We start from the raw sequence: 23,279 nt of genomic DNA on the forward strand, positions 1-23,279 counted from the left end.
CGTATCCTTCAGGAAATGGTGTTTGCTCTACCCATAAAGGGAACAAATCCCTTGGGCGATAAGTGCCCATCTCTCGAAGGTCAAGGGCAATTTCAATCTTCTCCTCAATTGTGCCTTCTATGAAATCATATTTGAGAAGATGTACCTTCGTCATCCAAATGTTCTGACATCTCAATTTCTATTGGCCATGGTTTATAAAATGTCCTATAGAATCGATCAGCCATGGTGTCCCAATCTGGGATTGAATTAGGTGGCAGGCTGAAGTACCAATCTACTGTCTATCCTTCCAAAGAAAGAACGAACTGCCGTAGAAGTAACACCTGGCTTTTTACTGTATTTCCACATTGTGCAAGGAAACGAACCAAATGGCGCCTTGGACAACCTGTCCCATTATATAAAGGAAAACGAGGTACTGCATATCCTCGTAGGAACTGAACCCATTCGACCCAATTAGGGAAAGGGTGTCCAGAAATTTGATTTCTTTCAATACTCAAATTTTGATGGGCTTCAAAACCCTCATCTTTCAAAGAGACTGTTACTTTTGCCTGATGTTCCGTTTCCCTTCTAGCTTCAATTTTTGCTTTCTCATCATCACCTGGATTGCGAATGATATGTATTTCTCGCTCTTCAAAATTTACGTCCACAGTGATGACATTACAAGGAAAGTCAAAGTGGTCACTTGATACACTTTCTCCATCGTATGTCCTAGCTGGGGATGTGTATGGTGAATCATTAGGGGAAAAGTCAAGTTCCCAATCTTCATTAGGATCCTCAACTTGAGATGACTTTGCTTGTTTACTTGAATGCTTCCATAATTCATCATCCGACTTACACCTGCCATTCACCTCACCATCCTTGAAGTGTAGTCGTTTTTTCGCCTTTTTTACAAGCTCAGAGTCGGACCTACACCCAGTGTCTCTTTGTTCTGTTCCCTTACATATTCTGGAGTGTTTTGATAGTACATTGGTGGTATTGGCGAATACTCTGGAGAAAAGGCTTCTGGTGTATACTCTGGAGAAGCTGGTGTATATTCTGGAGAGGCTGGTGTGTATTCTGGAGAAGTTGGTGTATACTATGGTGAGTCAGGTATATAGATAGGAGATGTAATGCAATCCCCTTCCCTAACTTTTGAACCAACTTCACCCTCATCTTCCTCGCTATCACTCAAAACAATGATGGTTAGGCAAGGGGCCAAAGTAAACTTTTCCTCCTTTCTTTTATCAAAGTATGTCTGCAACTCCACAGATTGAAATTTTGAAGGTAGAAATTCCTCCAATGTGACTGGGACAAGAGGACCTTGCTCTAACTGCTCATCAGGGACCAATTTCTCCCCCTTTTTCCTTTTTTGGGTTCTTTTTTCCTTTTCTCTTACTTACTTTGGCTTTTTTCTGTTTCCTAGAAACTTTTGATTTTTGCTTTTTGGAAACTTTTGGCCCTTGTGTTGTTGAATCAACCACACTTCTAGCTTTCACTGTGGCATTTTGTTTTTTCTTCATACTTTTTGACTGATAAATAACCCATTCACCTTCATTATCATTGTCGATAGTGATTGGGTTAGCAGATGCTTTCTCTTGAGGAGGGAGTTCGATAATTTTAGAGTCCAAAAGTTCTTGAATTTTATCTTTCAGAACAAAGCACTCTTTTATCGGATGGCTAATCAAACGATGGTAGGGGCAATACTTTGGATCGTTGGTCTTTCCTACCTCATGTGGTCTTTTTACCTCAGGGAGAGCAATCAACTTTTGCTCCAACAGATCTTCAAATATGTCTTCGACCAGATCATCCATGAAGGAATATTTCTTCTCCAACCTCTCTTTCATGGTCACTTTTTTAAATTCCTTGGGCTTTTTAGCCCCTACTACAACGGGACCCTTCTTTCTGGTTTCGATTGTAACTGCAGTCGAGGACTCAACCCTTTCAACGGCCCTAGACCTCCTTCGTTTAGCTAAATACAGCTCCATATCATGAGCTTTAGTGCATAGATCATTGAATCCTTCAAAAGTTTGAGCCATAAGAGCCGTAGAGAGCTCATGTTGGAAGTTGTTAAGGCACATCCGAATTAACTCTAATTGTGTAAACTTTTGAGGACAAGCAAATGTCAAAGCTCACCATCTTGCAATGAAATCTGTAACAGACTCATTGTCACATTGCTTGGTCTCAATCAGTTCTGGTACTCCAACTCGTCTTTGTGTGTTGCAGAACTGTTTAAGGAACTCCTTCACCATGGAATCCCAAATTAGGATTGATCCCTCAGGAAGATTAGCATACCAAGTAAATGCAGAACTTTCAAGTGATTGGACAAATAGCTGCAGGCATAGGGCCTCATTCTGGGCTATTGGCCCGCATCTTGAAAGGAAATGAGCCACATGTTGTCTTGGATCTCCTGTTCCATCAAACATTTTGAAATCTGGTTGGGAAAAACCAGAAGGGAATGGAACAGCATCTACCTATGCTGGGTAAGGTTTTGTAATTATTCGAAAATTCTCATCATCTTTTTCTTTGACTTTCTTTACTTGTCTCCTCACCATATCATCAATCATGGCCATGAGCAATGGATTCATACCACCACTGGTTAGATCGGAGTAACAAGGACCATTGCCCCCTGGGGCTAGTGTGCTTTGTATGCGTACGGATGTCCGCACAACAGGTTGTGTCATTTGTTTGGGTGCACTTCCTGGTCCTGTCATTTGGGCCTGTAACTGTTGCATTTGCTCCAACATAGCAGCCATTTCCCGTTCTCTTCTCTCAAGTTGTTCTTGTAGGGCCACCACTTTTTCCTTGAGACCTTGGTCTTGTTGGACCTGCGAATTTTCACCTTCTTTCTCAACCTCAGTCATCATAACTGGGACTTTGTTGATATCTTTCAATTCATTGTTTCCAATATCCGTTGAAACAAACGAGATAGAATCATCTTGTTCGTATAAAGGATTATCAACCCCCACAACATTACTCATATTTGAAGAATCTGACTGCGATGCTTTGTTTTGAGCCTGACGGGTTATGGACCTTATTACAGGCCCTTTTCTTATTCCATCCATAGATAGTTCAACCAAAGTAGAAATATTTGCCAAGGGTTACTTACCCTCCTCCACCTTAGATTTTCTAACAAAGACAGGACTTTCAATTTGTTTTTGGGGTTCATCTTTCGAGAGAGCCCTTTCAATAGCTCCTATAACATTTGTTGCCACTGTTCTTAGTTCCAGTTTCTTTAAGGCCTTATTTCTTCTTCGCCATTGTCTTTTTGAAACTGGACCGGATGACATATCAAGTTGAGCCCCTAAGGGCATAGAAGGAACCATTTGTGCCATTGTAAATTCCTCATGAATTTTTAAAACAGTCCCTACATTTTTAGAGCGGGTCAATTTATGTTGATTCAAATCCCGTTGGGCCAACAGGTGTTCCTTATTCGAACCTTGTCGGGCCAACGGGTGTTTCTCATTTGAACCCTGTCGAGCCAATGAGTGTTCCTTATTCTGTTGGGCCAACGGGTGTTCCTTATTTGAACCCTGTCGAGCCAACGGGTGTTCCTTATTCAAACCTTGTCGAGCCAACGAGTGTTCCTTTGGCTCTTGAGAGTTGACTGAGATTTGGTTTGATCGATTTTGTGCTCTGAACAGAACTACCGGTTCGTAGGCAGCAACTGTTTTTTCAACAACAGGGGCCTTTTTTCCATCAACAGGAGTTTGGGTCATTACCCTCCTCCCAATGGCCCTAATGATGGCCATGTTTTCAACAGAAGCTTTCTTCTGGGCAGACTCCACCATTTTAATGGAGTCTTCTACCCTTTTGAGTAGTTGGGCCATAACATTTTTTGTTGCCCCCGTTGAAGCTGCAACAAAAGTCGCAGTTGCAAATTGATTAGCCTCCTTTGCCTGAATTAGAAAGTTCTTCGTTCGGGCAGTGGCCCTCACAATTGCGTACTGCTTTGACGCTTTCACATAATCTTCAGTAATCTTTCTCAAACTTTTAGCTTTCTGGAGAAGTGTGACTTTCTTCGTCACACCAGTTACCTTCAGGACAGCCAAGAGCTTTCGCTCCGGAGCCCCTTGGGTGGCAGGGGAAAGAAGTGCATCTTTCCAAGATTTCGTTGGCTCTACTGTTGGGACAGCCAAGAGCATTCGCTCCGGAGCCCCTTGGGTGATGGGTGTTATCTCCAACCTTGGTGATTTCAGAACCACTGGAGTGTAGGTTTGTCTCCTAACAGTTGCTTCAGCATTTCTATAACAAAAGAATACGTCAGTAAGTTTCAATTATATATATATATATATATATATTTTTTTTGTTCTTCAAAAGATGAGAGCAGAAATAATGTCCCACTGGGCATGCCAAAATTTGTAGACACAAATTTTAAAACATGAAGTGTTTCAACACATTTCAAAATTTTATGTTACAAATGTCCACTGTTTAGTTTTTTGACTAAACAGTGTTGATTATTTGAATAGCAGGTTCTTATTTCCGATCTGTATTTCAGATCGTTAATTACACATTTTATACAAATGAAACCTCCGATTAATGAAAAAACAAAATAAACAACAAAAGACAATTTTTTTAAAAAAAGAAATATTTTATTGAGATTGTTATGGGTTTTGAACCCTCGAATACAAAATACAGTTTGGGTTTGGAACCCTTTACCTATTCATTGCCATTAGCGTAGGCTCTTGAGTTCTCTAGGCTTATTTTCTTCTTTCTTGTAACGATTTGTTTAGCTCTCAATTTCTTTCTCTCTCTCTCTCTGATCTTTTCACTTCTGATTCTCTGATCCCACGTCTTGTGTGATGGTCCTCATATTTATGGAGGGCCATCAGGTGATAGGAATGTTTCATCTTCAATTTGAATTTTAAATTGAATGATATTTGAATTTCGAATTGGATGATAGCGCCATTTAAATTTTGAATAATAGCGCTATCTGATTAATCGTATATCTGATTAACCGGATTGATCTTTGGGGTTTCATCCTGTGTGGTGTCCTTGCTGTACGCTCTACAAGTGTCATCTTTCGTAGGCTCCACGTGTCATTTGAGCATCTTAAATAACGTCGTTAAGATACGACGTTGTTTTATTTATGCACTTCAATGGAGCAAGTTGATCATTTTGGGAAGTGATTGCCTACAACAATCTTATCGTAGGCTCTATGTGTGTCATTGACTGTATTTGAAATTTAAACATAAATTTGGTTTAAAATTTATGTGCCAACAAATATAATGACATTTTTTTAAATAAATAATATTGAAATTTTTTTGGTTATAAAATTATGTTTGATTTGGCTTTCAAAATCTATTTTCAATTTGTTTTCTAAGAATCTAAAAATTAAATTGGTGAAAAAAAAATTAAAAACACATCATTCTTATATAATTTTATTTTTTGGAGGGTAAAAATAATTTTTTTGATATTTATTTTCGTTAAATTATTTTTTATTTTTTTCAAACATGGCCACAGCTTTGATATCATCATTAAATCAAAAAATTCAAAACTAAAAATATTTCACATATTAAACATATTAATTATATATTAAAAGTCTAATAATCATACATTAAACGATAACCATCCAAAAAAATCTGTACCAACAAGTACAACCATCTATTACATGATAACCATTCAAAAATATCAACAAAAACTACCACTCAATAAATGATTATCATCAAAACACATACTAAAAATTAATTTGGTAAGAAATACATAAATAAAAATGTAAAAGATTTATCATTTTTATATAATTTTATTTTTGGTGAGTAGAAATAATATTTTAAAATTAAAAAATAATTTTTTGACATTTATTTTTGTCAAACTAGTTTATATTTATAAAATTGACGACTTTCCTCTTGAAATTGATTAACAATATATTCAATTGTCCTTATTTGAAATAAGATTCAAAATTCAAGGTCGAATATATCACAATTGAAAGATCAGAGACCAAAATAACACAAATCTCAAACTATAAGGACCGTTAATATAATTCGCTCTTGAAATTAATAGTCTATCTAGATATCGAGATACAATATTCTCATATGCGGACTATTGAGTCCTAAAAGGAGGGGCTGAAACAAATAATTAATAATTAATAATTTAGAAGAGATTAAAATTAAATCTTTAAATTATAAAATTGTTAAGATTTTATTAATCACTCTCCCTAAATTTAATTCAAATGTTAAACAAGATATACAATATTTCTATTTTTTATTTCACCCCCTCTTTTAGGACCCAATAGTTCTCATATGAGAATATCGTATATAGTATATATTTGATCATGCATGAGGGCTAAAAAAAACCTAGCCTGTGAACAGTTTCTAAAGGGGAAAATGCAAACCCTAGCTCTTGCAACAATTTTAGGGAAGAGAAAGCGGCAATTAAATCTTCCCGAAGAAATCGTTATCGAAATTCTCTCAAGGTTACCCCTCAAATCTCTTGTCAAATTCATGCTTGTTTCCAAGCAATGGCGTTCTTTGATTCAATCAAGTTCTGTGAAAAGTGTTCAACGAAACAAAGTTCTAATTTGTGGAAGGACATATCTTCACTCCATCGACAAAGCATGTCTTGTGAAACGTGTTCTTGAACCTGTTGAAAAAATCCAATCTCATTATGACATTGAAATCTTGGGTTCTTGTAATGGGTTATTACTTATTCGGTTGTTGCGTATTCGGATTATCGATGATTTGTTCTTGTGGAATCCACTCACCAAGTGTTCGAAGAAAGTCCTCTCATATCATCAGTTACAAGATAGTGACTACGGTGTTTTTTCTGGGCTTTGCTTTGACTCCTCGAATAATGAGTACAAGGCTGTAATGGCATTTTCTCATGAGACTCCAAGTTGTGGATTGGTTATAATTGGTAGTTTTCGAAACAAGACTTGGACAGTTGTTCACTTCCCATACCATGTTTCTAGTATGAAATCGGGTCCTGTTGTGAATGAAAATCTACATTGGTTTGCTTCTAAAGAAAGTTGGGGTCACTTCTTCACACCCTATCAAATCATTTACTTCAATCCATGGAAGAATATATTCAAGAAGTTACCAATGCCACAACCTAAAGATGGACATGGAGATATTCTACTCGGTTTGGGAGTTTTAGAAGGATGTCCTTGTATGGTTTGCTCTTGTCAGCACCCAACTAATCGTATGGATAGAGTTAAGGTGTTGGTGATGAAGAAATATGGTATCAAAGAATCTTGGACTACCATGTTCATTCTATCAAATTTGCCTAACTTGCATATTTATGATAATGTAGCACCATTGTGTTTCACAAAGAATGGTGAGATTCTAATGAAAATTTGCAGGAACCATGTAAGAGCATATAATCCTAACGACAACTGGCAAAGGGATATTAGGATTCCAACCAAGGGTCCCTAATTCTATGCAGCTGTGTATGAGGAAAGTTTAACTTCACCTATTGATCACAATTGGGAAGCGAAAGAGTTGAGAGGAGATGCAAGATATGTGGAAAATTCCCTTTCAAGCTCTTGGCGAAAAATGAGAAAGGTAATAAGGGCGGGTGTTTCGGCATACGAGGTTGAAGGGAGAGGATATAGAGAGTCAGACTCAGAATATATGATGGATAACTATAAGAGGAGAAATTGACTTGACTTCATTTTTATAGTTTTCATTTAAAAAAATTCTCTAATCTTTGACTACATTTTTATTATTTCAGATTTATTTTGATTTCGTTTGTTTTTGTGATTAATAACTTTAAATTAGTTTATCATAAAGTAGGCAGGTTAGCTGGTTCATTAGGTCATGTTAGTGAGCCAAGAAGAGTAGATGGTGCATGGAGGATAACAATATGATCTTGTTTGGTAGATTAGATCAAGGAAATAAAAGCATAAGTAATACCACTTCTTACATATATTTATTTTTAGTACCATAAAATTGTTGAATGAGATTATATATGCCATGTCATTGTTTGATTAAAATGGGATAAAATTTTGAAAGAGTATTTATGACATTAAATAGTAAAGGAAAGATAATTTGGAAAGGGAACTAATTGTCCCAAGGGAGTGATGGGACTCTAATAGAGCCAAACAAACACTGAATTTGCAAATTCATCTCTTGATACATACATATATATATTGAGAGTTTTTTTTTTTTTTTGATAAATTCTCTTTCTAAGAGTTTTATTCCATCAAACTCATATTCTTTCTGACTATTCCATTAGATCCTATTTGAGGTAAGAAGACCAAAACACCCTCAATCTCTCATGTCCCCTATTAAGGTTGATAGTTAATGTTGATTGTTATTATGTTTTGGTAGTTCTCATGCATCAGGATATTGACTGTCATTATATTTATATTAATTTGAAATGAATTTTTGCCATTGTGTTATCAATTACATGATGTGAATATTCATTCTAAAACATACAAATGTAAACATTCACATCACTACATGTTGTGAATAAAAATGTGTTGTTAATTACAAATATAATGAACGTTATTTTTAATGTGTTACCAATTAAAAATAGGAAGGTTCACATGTTGTGAATGTTCACATCACTACATTAGATGAGAGAGAATTTTTTGAAAAGGTGTTGTAAACGTTCACATTAGATGAGAAAGAATGTTCACATTATTTTTAATGTGTTGTCAATTAAAAATATATTCACATCAGATGAGAGAGAATGCATGCATTGTTTTTAATGTGTTGTCAATTAAAAATAATATAAAATAATAACGTCAATGCTATTTAATTTGTGTATGAAATTTCTTATGTCTTGGTCCTTTCCCTTCTCTCTCATTCCCTAACATTAAATATCAATATTAAATATCGGGTTTGTGGAGTGGGTGTGTCAGATGAATCTCTAGCTTCATTTGCATCTATTTTGAATTGTAAGATCAAGAAGCTACCTATGCAATATTTAGGCCTGCCTCTTGGGGCTAATCCTAATAGAAAGCAAACTTGGAAACCCGTGCTGGATAAGATTCATAGTAGGCTAGCTAGCTGGAAAAGAAAGCTCTTATCGTATGCGAGGAGGTTAACCTTAATCAAATCAGTAACTGCTTTGCTGCCAATATAATATTTATCCTTGTTTAGAGTACCTCAAGGGGTAGCTAAAGTAATTGAAAGGCTACAGGCTGCATTCCTTTGGGGGGGGGGGGGGTCTGAAGTGAGGAGGAGGGTTCACTAGGTAAAATGGGCTGATATGTCCAAAAGTGTGGATCAAGGGGGGCTGGGGCTGAGAAGAGTAAAAATGATGAATGACTATCTACTAATCAAATGGTGGTGGAGGTTTGGGTATGAAAAAGATGCACTGTGGAGGAAGGTTATTCGTAGCAAGTACAAGGTCGACTTTAGTGATTGGGTACCCTCTTCTTGTACAAGGCCTAGTGCATCTACTGTTTGGAAAGGTATAATCAATTTTGCCTTGTTTGATAGCCCACTCCTGCAGTTCTACATGAATAATTGGCAGCTAAAGGTTGGGGATGAGAGTAGAGTAAGGTTTTGGTTGGATAAGTGGTGTCATGCCACCTGCTTCAGAGAGGAATATCTGGCTTATTTTCTTTAATTCTGGATAAGGAGGTGTCACTAAGAACAATGTATGAGAGAAAGGAAATTGCAGGGAACTAGGTGTTTAATTTTAGAAGAAGGCTATATGATTGGGAAGATTGTGAGGTCACAAGGCTCAAGAATCTCCTAGGGGCTGCACCTGCTTTGGGGGTCAATCAGATTGATAAACCAATGTGGTTAGTAGCAACAACAGAGGTATTCTCAGTGTCTTCTCTATACCATGGGGCTTCTGTGAGTGCTAGCTCTCAATTGAGTATCTGTAAACTAGTTTGGGTGAAATACTTGCCTCCTAAAGTCCAATTTATGGGATGGCTTGCATGGCTGGGTAGACTTAAGACTTTAGTTTTCCTCCAAAGAATTGGTGTGCTTTAAGGTAATGTATAAAATCTATGTGTATTTTGCAAAGCTGAGTGTGAAACTGTAAACCATGTCATGGTGTCCTGCTGTTTTGCATCATCTGTGTGGGTTGCAATGCTGAATTGGTGGAATGTCCAAGGGGCCTTACTTGGAACTATTGAGGGGTTGCTTCTTTGGTGGGATGGGGAGGTGCTCAGCAGTAAGGAGAGGAAAATTTGGAGGGGCATACCTCCGGTTGTGTTATGGTCCCTGTGGCAGCTTCGAAATGATGTGGTGTTCAATGTTGCCATCCCTGATGTAGCTGCGTTATGTGAAGTGATAAAAGTCAGGGTTGCACTGTGGCTGAGACCGTATTATTTAGAACATTGTTTTTTAGTGGAGGACTTTGTGATTAATCTTAGGCAAGTGAGAAGGTGTATTTCAGGAAGAAGTGTCTAAAGAGGAAAATGGTATGGCTCGTATGACTGTGAAGTGCATTATTCTCAGGGTGTGGAGGGTAGAGTCTGATCTGGGTGAACTACTCTGCTTGCTGTGGTTTTTGACTGATTTGGGTGGAACTCCTGCTCTGTCCTCTAGATATTTGATGGACACAATGGGTCTATTGCTGCTATATACTCCAAGGAGAATCTCTTGAATAATGTTTTGGCTGGTATTCCATCAGATCTCAATAAAGATGAGTGGGTTGCAGCATTGCCAAGGGCTTTGGTTGCAGGGTTTGTAAAAACTGATAAGGATTTTCAAGAGCAAGGTATGGGTTGTTTCTATGTTAGGTCTTATCATCATGCATTCCTAATCTGGTCATATCATGTTCAAGAGAAACAGTCATGTGGGTTGGGTCTGCCCGGCTTGCTTAGTCTGCTCAGCCAACAGCAGAATTGTTGTAGCTGATCTCATATGGTGGCTTTGTGCTTCGTGCTTTGTTACTTTGAAGCATTGTGGCAGCAACAATATAGTTTTCCTTCAACCTGATCTCCCCATATGGTGCCTTATTACTTTAGGTGGCTCTGTTTTGTTGAGATGATCTGGTCTGTTACTACATTTTTGGGTTTGCATTTTGATATGATTTTCTTCTGAACTGGTTTTATTCTATGGTTGCGCTGCTGTGCAGATTATGCTATCATAATGAGCTCTAGGAATTTAAAAAGTGGTTTCTCAGCATACAGGGCCGTATATCAGACTTTGCTTAGGTGCTACGTTTTGTTGGTCTCTCACCAACTTGGGGGTGCTAGCAAATGATAGGATGAGTTTTGGGGTGCCAACCTAGTTGGAATCATTTAGCTCATTGTGATGCTTTTGCATTCCCCTTTTCTTTATTGATGTAATTTGTCTTGTACCTTGTACTTGTTTATTCCATCAATAAATTTTCTTTTTTGCCGATCAAAAAAAAAAATCAACATTAAATATCAATATTAAATATAATGGCATAAGAGTCGAAAAAAATGGTATATATCAAGAAAAATGACTTAATGGAATAAAAGTATGAATACATGGGACTAAGTAGGTTAAAAAATTCCTTCATGGATTTCTTGGGTTAGAACACTTCTAAATGAGATTTATCAATAAAAATCCCATATATATTCCGGATAAGAATTTCTTCTTCTCCGTGCAACAGCCGTGGTTTTGCTCCTTCTGGTTCATTTGCTGTCCAGATTTATCAATAGTGTGGATTGGTGTTTCAAGCCCAGTTGGTGGTCCTATTTCTGAACAGGATTTGCTCCCTTTTTCTGGCGTTTTATCAATAGTGTGGATTGGTGTTTCAAGCCTAGTTGGTGGTTCTTTTCCTGATTTCCCTATGTTCCTGAACAGATTTTGGTGGAGTTTGCTCAAATTTTGGTGATTATTCTCTGTGCAATATGTTGATCTGCAGTCTGCTCTGTTGCTCTTCTTTGCAGTTTGGGTGAAGCTTAGTTGGTCTGCTATATTGTTAGCTATGGTTGCTCTTTTATTTCTGTTTCTTTTGTGTTGTTTGTTGGTCTCTCACCAACTGGCGCTTGGAGCTTCAGTTAGCTCCAAGCTCCTCTTTATTGATGTTCTATATCATTTTTGCATACTTTCATCAATAAAGATTTCTTTGCCGATCAAAAAAAAATTATATGGTTTTTTTTATTGATAAATCATATTTAGAGGTGTTCTAATCCAATAAATCCACTAAGGAAAATTATAACTTAATTAGCCCCATATATTTATACTTTTATTTCATGAGGTCTTTTTTTCCTGATTTATATTGTTTGTTAGACTATTATACTTTTATGTTTATTATTGATGTGTATTACATAGAATAACGATATACACATTTTCTTTTGTTATATCTATTTTGGTAGTTACATTATTCACGTTTTTCTTTTTGATCAGTTTCATCTACATTTGTGATATTTTTTCATTGTATTAGAATTTCAAAACTTTTTATTTGGTAGGGTGTAGAAACTTTAGTTTACACATAATGGTGAAATAATATTATATTCCTCCATTGTTATAGTGATGCTTTGTGTTCCTCCATTGTCACTGTGTTCGAAGTTCTGTATTCATTCATTGTTGTTATGTGTTCGAAACTTCATGTTTCTCCATTGTTGTAAGTTGAAACTCTATTTATATCTAGTCAATTTTGTTACAAACATATTTTTCAAAGGTGGATTTGGTTTGATTTGGATTGGTGGAATGGTGAAATTGCATGCATTGTTAATGATAGTAATTGTACGGAAAAGAAATAAACCTTCTCGTATAATCCTGTTGATCAAGTCTGCGCTCCTCCGTACATCATCGCTTTACTCCCTGAAAACACAAACGTGAGCTAGCCGGCGGGTGTGTACCGGATACCTCTCCGATGCCTAAGTCCGCAAAAATAGACAAATAGACAAAGCTCTGTGTATTCGAGAATCAAAGTTGTGTTACCTCTCCATAGGTGATGTTATGCGCTTTTATAGGTTCTGCGTGGCACAATCCTCGTAGGACTCTTACTCCTCCATGTAGAGTCTTCCTAGGAATCACATTCCCGAAAAATAATACTTATCCTTCAACACCTCCATCACTGCTTAAACCAAGTGAGATGGTTTTACCTAGGTCAGATATCAATACGACCGGGATAACGTTGCCATGCTAAAGCCGCAGACTAGACCGGGCTCCACCTAGCTCGGTTCTTCCTTTCGCAGCGTGTACCTCGGTTCGACGTACTCCAACCAGGCTGTTGAGATCATGCTAACCATACTGAGCTAGGACCAAATTAACCCATAGCATGGTTCTGAGGAAGGCTTAACATACTTTGGCTCAATATGGTATGATCGGGCTAACTGTTACCGCGCCGACCGTGGTGACCGAGCTAACCACCAAGCTCTTTCGGACCGGGCTAACTGCAAGGCTCCTCTGGACCGGGATAACAATAAGGCGTTCTCAGGACCGGGCTAACTCCAAGCCCTTGTTTATCCAGCCCTTCTTATCATGGCCTAATGAACGGCCCATTACCCAGCTTGGCCTAATTTATATATGAATTACCCTCTCAATTGCCCCTTAATTCCATCTGCATAGCATGATAGGGATTACCTGTTACCTGCCGAGCTAAAAACTTACTATCGAGCTAAACTCTTTAGCCTTTCCAACCGAGCTTAAAAAACCCTTTAGCCTTTCCAACCGAGCTAAATTTACACTGGGTTCTATCTGTCCGGTCAAAGTGTCTCTTCAATCGCTTCTTATTCCAAGGACACGTGGTATGCTCTTATTGGCTGAAGGCAGCTGTCACGCTGTCTTCGTACCTCATGTTTTTTGAACAGTTCCCGCCTTTTCGTTCTTCCTTCTACACAAAACAGACCCTTGTTTTGAATCACACTCATACTATTCATCTCCTTCTCTCTCTCTCGTCTTTGAGCCTCTTTTGTTCTTCAATCTTGTAACTGCGAAGCTCTTGCCTCCTAGTGCCATTTCCATCTTCCAGTGCCGCTTGTCCTGGTAAGTTACTCAAATCTCTCTTGTTTTGGTTGTTTTTTGCACTTGCTTTCTACAATCCATAGCATAGTGTTTGTGTTTTTGCAAAACATATTACTACCATTTTCTGCTTGGGCTTGCGTTTTCTAGAAAAAACTTAGTAATAGAATCACTTGTATTCACGAAATAATCTGAGAAACACTGGTTTCGATCCAAAATCACAATGTAACTGAACTAAAAAGTTGTTTGCAGCTAATGTCAAACTAGCCAAACTAACCAACCGAACTAACACTTCATGTTATGCCACTAGTTTCAACAAGTAAATCCTCCTTTTGATTTTAACTTAGCCGAGCTAACAAACCATATTAAATCTGCGCAATAGTGTGCTTGGAAGTCTTAACCACGACCGAGTTATAACATGGGGCTAAACCAGCCTTCTTAGTTCAGACCGAACTAAAAGTGCTGCCCCTAGAGGCTCAACTAGGCTAACAAACCCTTTGCACAACCGAGATAACAAACCCCTCGCACAACCGAGGTACCAAACCCCTTGCTCAAACTGAGCTATGACCCATAGCATCTCGCATAGCCGAGCTAGGACTTCATTTATGTTGCCTTTATTTCTTTTAGCACGGTCCCATGATCTGTGCTTAACACCTTTGTTTTTTACCTTGCAGACTTAGGTTGCCCAGGCATTCCCTTGAGCGCTCAACCGAGCTACTCAGAATCATTCTTCGACCGAGCTAACACTCGAGTTTAATTTATTCATAACTTAAACCACAAATGGGAAAGTATAGATTTTTAGTAAACTCACCAAGTGCCATGGCCGAATTCTGAAAAGACTATCAAATTCCAGACGACGTCCACCTTTCACTGGCCGAACTAAAAATCATTCCTTGGGGTAAACAGGTCTTTGTCCCTTTTAATGTTTTTTCCATTGTGGAGTGCGGTCTACGCTTCCCTGTATAGCCCTTACTCTGTGAATTCCTCAGGCAAACCAAACTCTGCCCTACCCAACTTTCCACCAATTCTTACCGCATAATAAACGGAATAGCCGAGCTAAACCACCGGGCTGGCCTTAACCTCGATCTCGCTGAGCTCTTCCACCAGTATTCCATAGGATCAGCCAAAGATGGCTGGGTTTACTACTTACGAATAAAGCGCCGGCGTGAAAAAATAATAAAGGACACACCGGACAAAGACTTGAACGATGATGATTTTTTCTTGATATCGGGGAATTTTGAAGACCACCAAGCCCAGGTCCCAAGCCACAGATTAAACTGGAACAAGGGTGTAGTCGGTAGGGTTACCTCGGCTTTACTACATTCTTCTTGTTATTTCGATTTTTTGATTGTAAACCGAACTAAATGTTGTCTTCTTTTTTGCAGATAGGAACTTTCTTAAGTTCCAATACAGCTACCCCAACTTGAACGTGCTTCGCGCCGCGCTGCGATATCCAAACCGGAGTTGGACTGACCTGCTTAATTTTGAACCGACCTACCGATACAGTGGAAAACGAAGGACCAGGGTAACTGACTTTCTGATAGAAGCCTCTCCTGAACCGAACCCATCCTTGCCTCAAATCAACCTTATCCCACTTACTGCCGAACAAGAAATGGCCAAGAAGAGAGCCGTGCGAGCCCTTCTCACCGAAACAAATCCAACTGAGGTACCACCAGCCGGTCAACCTCAGGAGACCGTGGTGGCCCTTCCATCTCATTAACCCTCATCATCCCGCCAAAGGAAGCGTAATCGGACTACTCCAACCGAGCAACGTCTGGTTGATGAAGACGAAATTGTGGTTCCTCAAACCACTCTACCAACTCCTCCACCAAGCCCACAGCTGGAGCGTTCAGACCGAGCTAGCTCTTCTAAGTGGGCTCCAAAGATTTCTTTCCAAAACCGGGCTATCAGGGACACTGATTCAGTGGTCGTTGAAAAAGATCACTTAATGGCATTCAACCTCGCCAAGAGTGTTTGCCTTCCAGCAGACATGGAGCACCACAACCATTTGACCGAGCTAAAGGCCATCCGCTCAGCCACAAAATCCATGGTGCTTGTAAGTAGCTTTCTTTGCTGATTTTTCTAATTTGCACAACTTTCTACTCGGTTTTACTACAAGTCTCTTCCCATTCTTTTTCAAGCCATGCAAAAGAACCATATTGCTCATAAGCGTGTGTTGGAGCTTCGTAAAAAGCAAGGCAAGCCATGACCAAAGTAACCGAGAAAACAACCGAGCTAGAACAGGCCAAGAAGCAGATAGCCGAGCTAAAAATCGAGAACGGACATCTGACCGGTCTTCTTAGCTCGGCTGAAGCAGACAAACAAAAGGCTGCTGCCGTGATAAAAGATAAATACCTGCGTGAGCTGGCTAAACTTGAAGGAAAGAAGAACGCTGAGATAACAAAGCTTGGGAAGTAACTGGAGGATGCGGAGACCTGCGGCTTCAAAGAAGACAAAGCCCTCTATGTCAAGCAGTGTGAAGCTGCAAAAGATCTCTTCTTTAATTGCGGTTGGAGGGGGACCGTAGTGCAGCTCGGTCATGGACCTGAGACCGAGGTCTTCAATCCTCCTCCATACTTCATTCCGAGCTCACTATCAGAGTATGCTGCGACCCTTTAGCAACAATTTCTTGATGATTCGGATGATGAAGAAGAAACCGTGCCCAACGATACCCCGGTCGTCAATGAACCTGCCAATCAGTCAGCTCGGGCAGAGCCAATGGTGGAAGACTTGACTGTCGAACTACCAACTAAAATCGTGCTTCCAACCGAGACCATACTTTCGACCGAAACCGAGCTTCCAACTGAAACCGAGCTGCGAGTTGAACTTGATGCTGATCTTGATGATCTGTTTGCCTGACTTTGTATTTCTCTTCTTTTTGCTTGATTTCTGTATTTTCTTTTCTTTGCTTTTGGACACAGATTGTAATCGGGCTGAGGCCCCATCCTTTGTACTTGATTTGAATTTTTAATGAAGTCTGCTTTTTTGTTCCAACTCTTATTTCGGTTGATCTCTATGCTTATACTTTACTTTCTAACTGAAGTCTTGGATGAGGTACAACATTCTCTTGCCGAGATACTTTATCTCGGTCTTAACATTGCAACTATAAGTATACCTGCCAACCACTTTTTAGCCGCAATCTTTACCTCGGCTGAAGATTACCAAGAGTTGGTTTAATCTGGCCAACCACTCTTTAGTCGAGATTCTTACCTCGGCTGAAGAGTACCAAGAGTTGGTTTAATCCAGCCAACCACTCCTTAGCTGAGATCCTTACCTCGGCTGAAGAGTACCAAGAGTTGGTTTAATCCAACCAACCTCTAAATTGGTTATTCCTGCCAATTTAGAATAAAATGTTTGGTTATTCCGACCAAACGTCATGCAACCTGGATCCTTATCCTGGGCTTAGGAGGGGTGTTGGTTTTTCCAGCCAACCTCTAGATTGGTTTTTCCAGTCAACCTAGAGTAAAGTGTTTGGTTATTCTGACCAAACGTCCTGCAGCCTGGATCCTTATCCTGGGCTTAGGAGGGGTGTTGGTTTTTCCAGCCAACCTCTAGATTGGTTTTTCCAGTCAACCTAGAGTAAAGTGTTTGGTTATTCCGACCAAACGTCCTGCAGCCTGGATCCTTATCCTGGGCTTAGGAGGGGTGTTGGTTTTTCCAGCCAACCTCTAGATTGGTTTTTCCAGCCAACCTAGAGTAAAGTGTTTGGTTATTCCGACCAAACGTCCTGTAGTCTGTTTCCTTATCCTGGGCTTAGGAGGGTGCATAGTTGGTTATTCCGGCCAACTTTGCTTTCAATGTCCCTAACTCGCTAAAACGATCTTTTACAGAAGGAAAAAATTATACTGAAAAGAAACTACTTATTTTATTGAGAAAGGAAAAAATTACAAGTATTCTGAAAAAAGGCTAAAAATAAAATAGTTTGAGATTGACAGTGTTCCATGGCCTAGGAATTGCTTTGCCGTCCTCATCTTTTAAGTGGTATGCCTCTTTGCCAGCTAATCCGACCACTTTGTAAGGTCCTTCCCAATTAGGCCCTAACTTTCCATCTCCTGGTACCACGGTGTTTCCCATTACTTTGCGCAGTACCCAATCTCTGATTTTGAATTGTCTTGGATGTATTATTTTGTTATACTTTCTGGACAACTCTTGCTGGTACGAGGCAATGTGAACCAGTGCTCTTTCTTTTCTTTCTTCGGTGAGGTCGAGCTCCAATGCTATGGCTTTTCCATTCAAGTCTGGATCAAAATTTTGGCTTCCAATTGTGGGGAGGCCAACTTCCAGTGGGATTACTGCCTCCATACCATAGGCTAAAGAGAATGGTGTCTCTCCAGTTGATCGCCGAGGTGTGGTATAGTAAGCCCATAGAACATGAGGCAGTTCCTCAGCCCACTTGCCTTTTGTTTTTTCTAACCTCTCTTCAATCCATCCAAGACAACCTTGTTTGATGCTTCTGCTTGGCCATTTGCTTGGGGATATGCCGGTGTAGAATTATAGAACTCTATCTTGTATTCTTCACAAAAGCCTCTAAAGATTCTGCCATCAAACTAAGTGTCGTTGTCTGATATTAGGGCTTTAGGTATGCCGAACCGAGTGATGATATTCTGCCAGACGAACTTCTTCATATCTTTTTCCTTGATTGATGCCAATGCTTCTGCTTCCACCCACTTTGTGAAATAGTCTGTTGCTACGAAAAAGAACTTCCTGTTTCCGGGTGCTGTTGGAAGTGGTCCTCCTATGTCCAAGCCCCACATTGCGAAGGACCATGGGCTGGTCAATGGAAGGAGCTCTCTGGCTGGCTGATGTATTTGGTGTGCGAACTTCTGACATTTCTCGCACTTCTTCACATACTTCTCCGAGTCTGCCTGCATGTATGGCCACCAGTATCCTTGCAAAATGGCTCTGTAAGCTAACGATCTTCGTCATTGGTGGCTTCCGCACACCCCTTCGTGTATCTCGAACAAGAATGCTTCCACTTTGCTGGGGTGAACACACTTTAGATAAGGTCCTAAGAATGACTTTTTGTACAATGCCATAGAAGGGGAGAGCCAAAATCGCTGTGACTTTGCTCTAATTTTGTTGGCTTCTTTCTTTTCTTCCGGTAAAACGCCGTCTTTTAAGAATAGTATGATGGGATCCATCCATGAGGGGCCTAGTTCGGCGCAACATACCTATTCTACTTCGGGGTCTTCAATGCTTGGTCTTGGTAGGTAGTCGATTAGCAACGGATGAGGGATGGATGTATTTGCCATTGAAGCAAAGCCTGCTAGTTCGTCTGCTCTGCTGTTTTCCTCCCTGCCAATCTGTTCTATCCTTACTACTTCAAATTTCGTGATCTCTTTTCTAACTAAGTCTTGGTACTTAGCCATCCTATCATCCTTTGCTTCGTAGTCACCTGAAATTTGGTTTACCACCAGTTGTGAGTCGCTGTAAACCATTAGCTCGGTGGCCTTCATGTAGAATGCTAATTTGAGACCTGCAAGAAGCGCTTCATACTCTACTTTGTTGTTTGATGCTGGGAAGCCAAGGTTGACTGCTTGCTCCACAACAAGGCCGTCTGGTGAGATGAGGACTATACCAAGTCCTGCGCCGTGCCGGTTGGATGCTCCATCTACGAGGAGCTTCCATATCTCTCCAACGAACAATTTCCAGCAAGTGGAGGGGTCAGATGATACCGTGGGGTCAAGAATGTTACTGGCATTTTCTTCAAGGTCCATGCTTGCTGTCTGCCCCTTGCTACCTGATCGTACCAAGTCTTTATTTGTTGGTGAGTCTTGGCTTGGTGTAGCATGGTTCGCTTCTTCCTTGCTTTCTTTACTCTGGTCTGCCTTGGGGTCTGATTGAGTATCCTGCACCAGGGATTGCGCTATTCCGGCATCAACTTCTATCCTTAGTTCAGTTGTGTCAGTCAGGTCGACTAGGCAGATATGATGACTTCATGGGGTGAATTCTGCGACAAAGTCTGCCAAAGCTTGGGCCTTTATCGCGGTTCTGGGTTGGAACTTGATGTCAAATTGTCCCAACTCTACTGCCCACTTCAAGATTCGCCCAGAAAAGTTCGCCCTCTCAAACAAAGCTTTTAATGGGAAAGCTATGAGGACGACTATGGTGTGGGCGTGAAAGTAGTACGACAACTTCCTTGAGGCCATCATCAAGGCCAAGGCCAGTTTTTCCAGTGGCAAGTACCTTGTTTCGGCGCCTAGCAATGTCTTGCTGACATAAAACATGGGCAGATGTTGGATTCTTTCCGCACGGACCAACACTGCACTAATTGCGTGCTGAGAGACGGCCAGGTACAGGAAGAGTTCTTCTCCTGGTATTGGGGTGACAAGCAGTAGTGGAGAAGACATGTATTCTTTCAAGTTTTCCAGAGCGCGATCGTATTCTTCGTCCCACTTGAACTTGGCTTTTAATGCTTGAAAAAACGGTCGTAGTCTGTCTGAAGACCGGCTAATGAATCAGTTGAGTGCAGCTGCCATGCCGGTGAGATGCTGCACGTCTTTTACTGAGTTAGGCCTCTCCAGATCTTGAATAGCTTTGATATGGGAGGGGTCTGCCTCTATACCCCGGTTGGTCACTAGGAAGCCCAGGAATTTTCCAGATCCTACACCGAACGCGCACTTAGATACATTAAGGCGCAACTTGTGCCTCTTCAGAATCTGGAACATCTCACCTAGGTCCCTTAGATGGTGGTTCTCGTCCTTGCTCTTGACCACCATGTTATCGATGTAAGCCTCCATTGTTCTGCCTAACAGTGGCTCAAAGGGCATGACCTTGTAGCAATACAGTCCTCTTGGAGTTGTAAAGGACGTGACCTCCTGGTCTGGTTCATACATGGCGATCTAATGGTAGCCTCTGTACGCATCAAGAAAGCTAAGTCAGTTGTGCCCCGCCATTAGGTCTACCAGTTGATCTATCCGTGGTAGGAAGAAGCTGTCCTTTGGGCATGCTTTGTTAACTGTCTTATAGTCGACGCAGACGCGCCATTTACCATTCTTCTTTGGCACCACGACGGTGTTGGAAATCCATCTGGGTAGTGCACCTCTCTGATAGCTCCTGCCTCTAGCAGATTTCTCACTTCTTCCGCCACTATGTCGGCGTGGTGGAGGGTCGATCTGCGAGTGCGCTGAATGATTGGTCTGGCAGAAGGGTGGACATTGACTTGGTGATAGATGAAGTTTGGATCAATGCCTAGCATGTCGTAGGGTGTCCAGGCAAACACTTCGATGTTAGAGGTCAAGAATTCCAAGACCTCTAATCTTTCAATGCTGGACAACGACGAACCGAGCAAAAAGAACTTATCCGGGTTCTTTTCATCTATTCTTACCTCCATCAAGTCTTCCACCGCTTTCTGATCAACTGCTTTGCCGACATCTGCAAACAGTTCATTGCTCTCAGGTTCTTCCACCGAATGAACATATCCCTTGGCAGCGCAGCTGCCATTAACCGTGACAAAGCATTGCTTGGACATAATTCGGTCTCCAAAGACCTCTTCAATTACCCCGATTTCGTTGGGAAATCACATTACTTGATGGTAGGATAAAGCTACCGCTCGCATGACATGCAGCCATGTTCTTCCCAAGATTATGTTGTAAGTGGAAGGGACCTTCAACACCCAAAATTCCACTTATTTTGTCACGCTTCCTACCCTGACTAGAAGGATAATCTTGCCGACTGGCCACTCTGGCATTGAGTTGAATCCGATCAGGAGGGATACAGCTGGTGCCAAGTCTTTGTCCCCCAATTTCAGTTGTTTGAAGGTGTCGTAGTACATTATCTCACATGAGCTTCCTTGGTCAATCAAAACCCGCTTGACGTCAAAATCCTTGACTCGGAGAGTAACGACCAGTGCATCAGTGTGAGGGCAGTATATCCTTGCCAAGTCTCTATCTGAAAAAATATGACGTTCGTGGCTTCTGTTTTCCCCTTTTTAATGGTGGGCTGCGCACTTAATACCTCCCTTAAGTGCTCAACCTTCTTTTATCATGCCCCTGAGCTCACATACTCGCTCAGGCTCGAATACCCCATGTATTACGTTTATCACACCTTGAGGTGGGGCGTCGTTCGGTGTTCCGTCTGGGTGGTCGTGGTTTTTGGGGGCTGGCTGCGTCCTTCCTTCTATGTACCGGTCTAAGTGACCTGCTGCCACTAACTCCTCCAGATGTTGTCTTAACGGCGTGCAGTTTTCAGTGCGGTGCCCTTTTTCTTTATGGAAGGTGCACCGAGATCTTTCGTCGTAGTCCTTCTGTGCCTCTCCCAATTTAGATGGCCATTTGACGAAAGGTTCATCGCGTATCTCACTGAGAATTCGGTAGATTGGTTTCTTGAATACCGTGGTAATGGCAGTGCGGACTCTCAACCATATTTTATCTCGGTCCTCTTCGTTGTCTCGCCTACCTCGTCCATTCTTGTTTTGACATTCTACCGTATTGACCTTTGCTGTAGTCTTCTGATCTGGTGTTGCTGTTGCACCAGATTTTGCTTTGGCACGGACACCATCCTCCTCCACCCGAATATGTTGGTGCACTCTCTCCATCGTGAGGGGTGGAGTCATTGTAATCGAATCCCTCAATCTGTTTCTGACAGGAAGTCCTCTTTTGTATTGTGCGATGGCGAGATTTGTGGGACAGTCCCCTATCTGGTTGAATGTCTCCTAGTAGCGACTGTTGTAGGACCTCAGTGTTTCTTTGTCGCCCATGTCAATGGAGAGTAGCTGATCAATCTCCACTGGCGTCTTGGTGTTCATTCTGAATCTTGTCACGAACACGTCCGCTAATTGCGCCCAGGAGGCTATGCTGCCTTCTGGTAGCCTTTCGAACCAGGTTAAACCTAGGTCGCCAAGGCTGGATGGTAATAGGATGCACATCAAAGCTTCGTTCCACCGGCATACTGCCATGACCTGACGAAAGTGGCTTAGGTGCATGTAAGGGTTTGTCTTCCCTTCGTACATGGTAAATTTAGGCTGGATGAAGCCTGAGGATAATGGTGCGCTCTCAATCGCCGGAACGAACGGTGAGCTATGTAGTCTTGCCAACGCTTTATCTGTTGGTTCGTAGGCAAGGTGCAGTATTGGCATTCCAACCTCGACGCTTCCATGTGTCCAAGGAGCCAACCGCTGAAGGGCTGAAATTTTGTGCAGGCTGCGTGCCCTGGCATCCTCCTTCTGTCGCGCCCTTTCTTTAAGCACAGTCCGTAAGTTGGACGATCTAGGCAACTCCGTTTGCCTGGATGATGTTTGGTGCGTATGTGAGGGCCGATAGGTACTTCCCTCAGTGTAAGACCTCAATGATCTCGTTCTCTCAGACTTGGAGTAACGAGTTCTGGAGGTCCTTGGTTGAGTGTCGTCTATCCTGAGGCTTCCTCTCTCTGCTTGCGATGGCGTGGTATGCCTACCACAATCTTCTAAGTGGCGAGGAGGCGTATTGCCTTTGCGCCCCTCTCCTGTCGCCACCAATTTTCCCTTGATCTGGCGCTGCATGGCCTCCATGTCCACCGCCATCTTCCTTATTAGTTCATCTT

The 23,279-nt window shown here is 41.1% G+C and overlaps 1 protein-coding gene across 1 annotated transcript; it reads left to right on the plus strand.

Annotated features, from left to right (window-relative positions):
• Positions 1-6,296: 6,296 nt before the first annotated feature.
• Positions 6,297-7,343, plus strand: LOC114282491 (F-box/kelch-repeat protein At3g23880-like). Its single transcript, XM_028225174.2, has one exon. The coding sequence runs from the start codon at positions 6,297-6,299 to the stop codon at positions 7,341-7,343; it is 1,047 nt and encodes a 348-aa protein (XP_028080975.2).
• The last annotated feature ends 15,936 nt before the right edge of the window (positions 7,344-23,279 follow it).

Source organism: Camellia sinensis, chromosome 7, assembly GCF_055761805.1.
Source record: "Camellia sinensis isolate YWXY chromosome 7, ASM5576180v1, whole genome shotgun sequence".
Taxonomy (NCBI): Eukaryota; Viridiplantae; Streptophyta; class Magnoliopsida; order Ericales; family Theaceae; genus Camellia; species Camellia sinensis.

Bases quoted from the DNA above. Each gene is read 5' to 3' on its own strand.
- LOC114282491 (XM_028225174.2), top strand. From the start codon at position 6,297: ATGCAAACCCTAGCTCTTGCAACAATTTTAGGGAAGAGAAAGCGGCAA.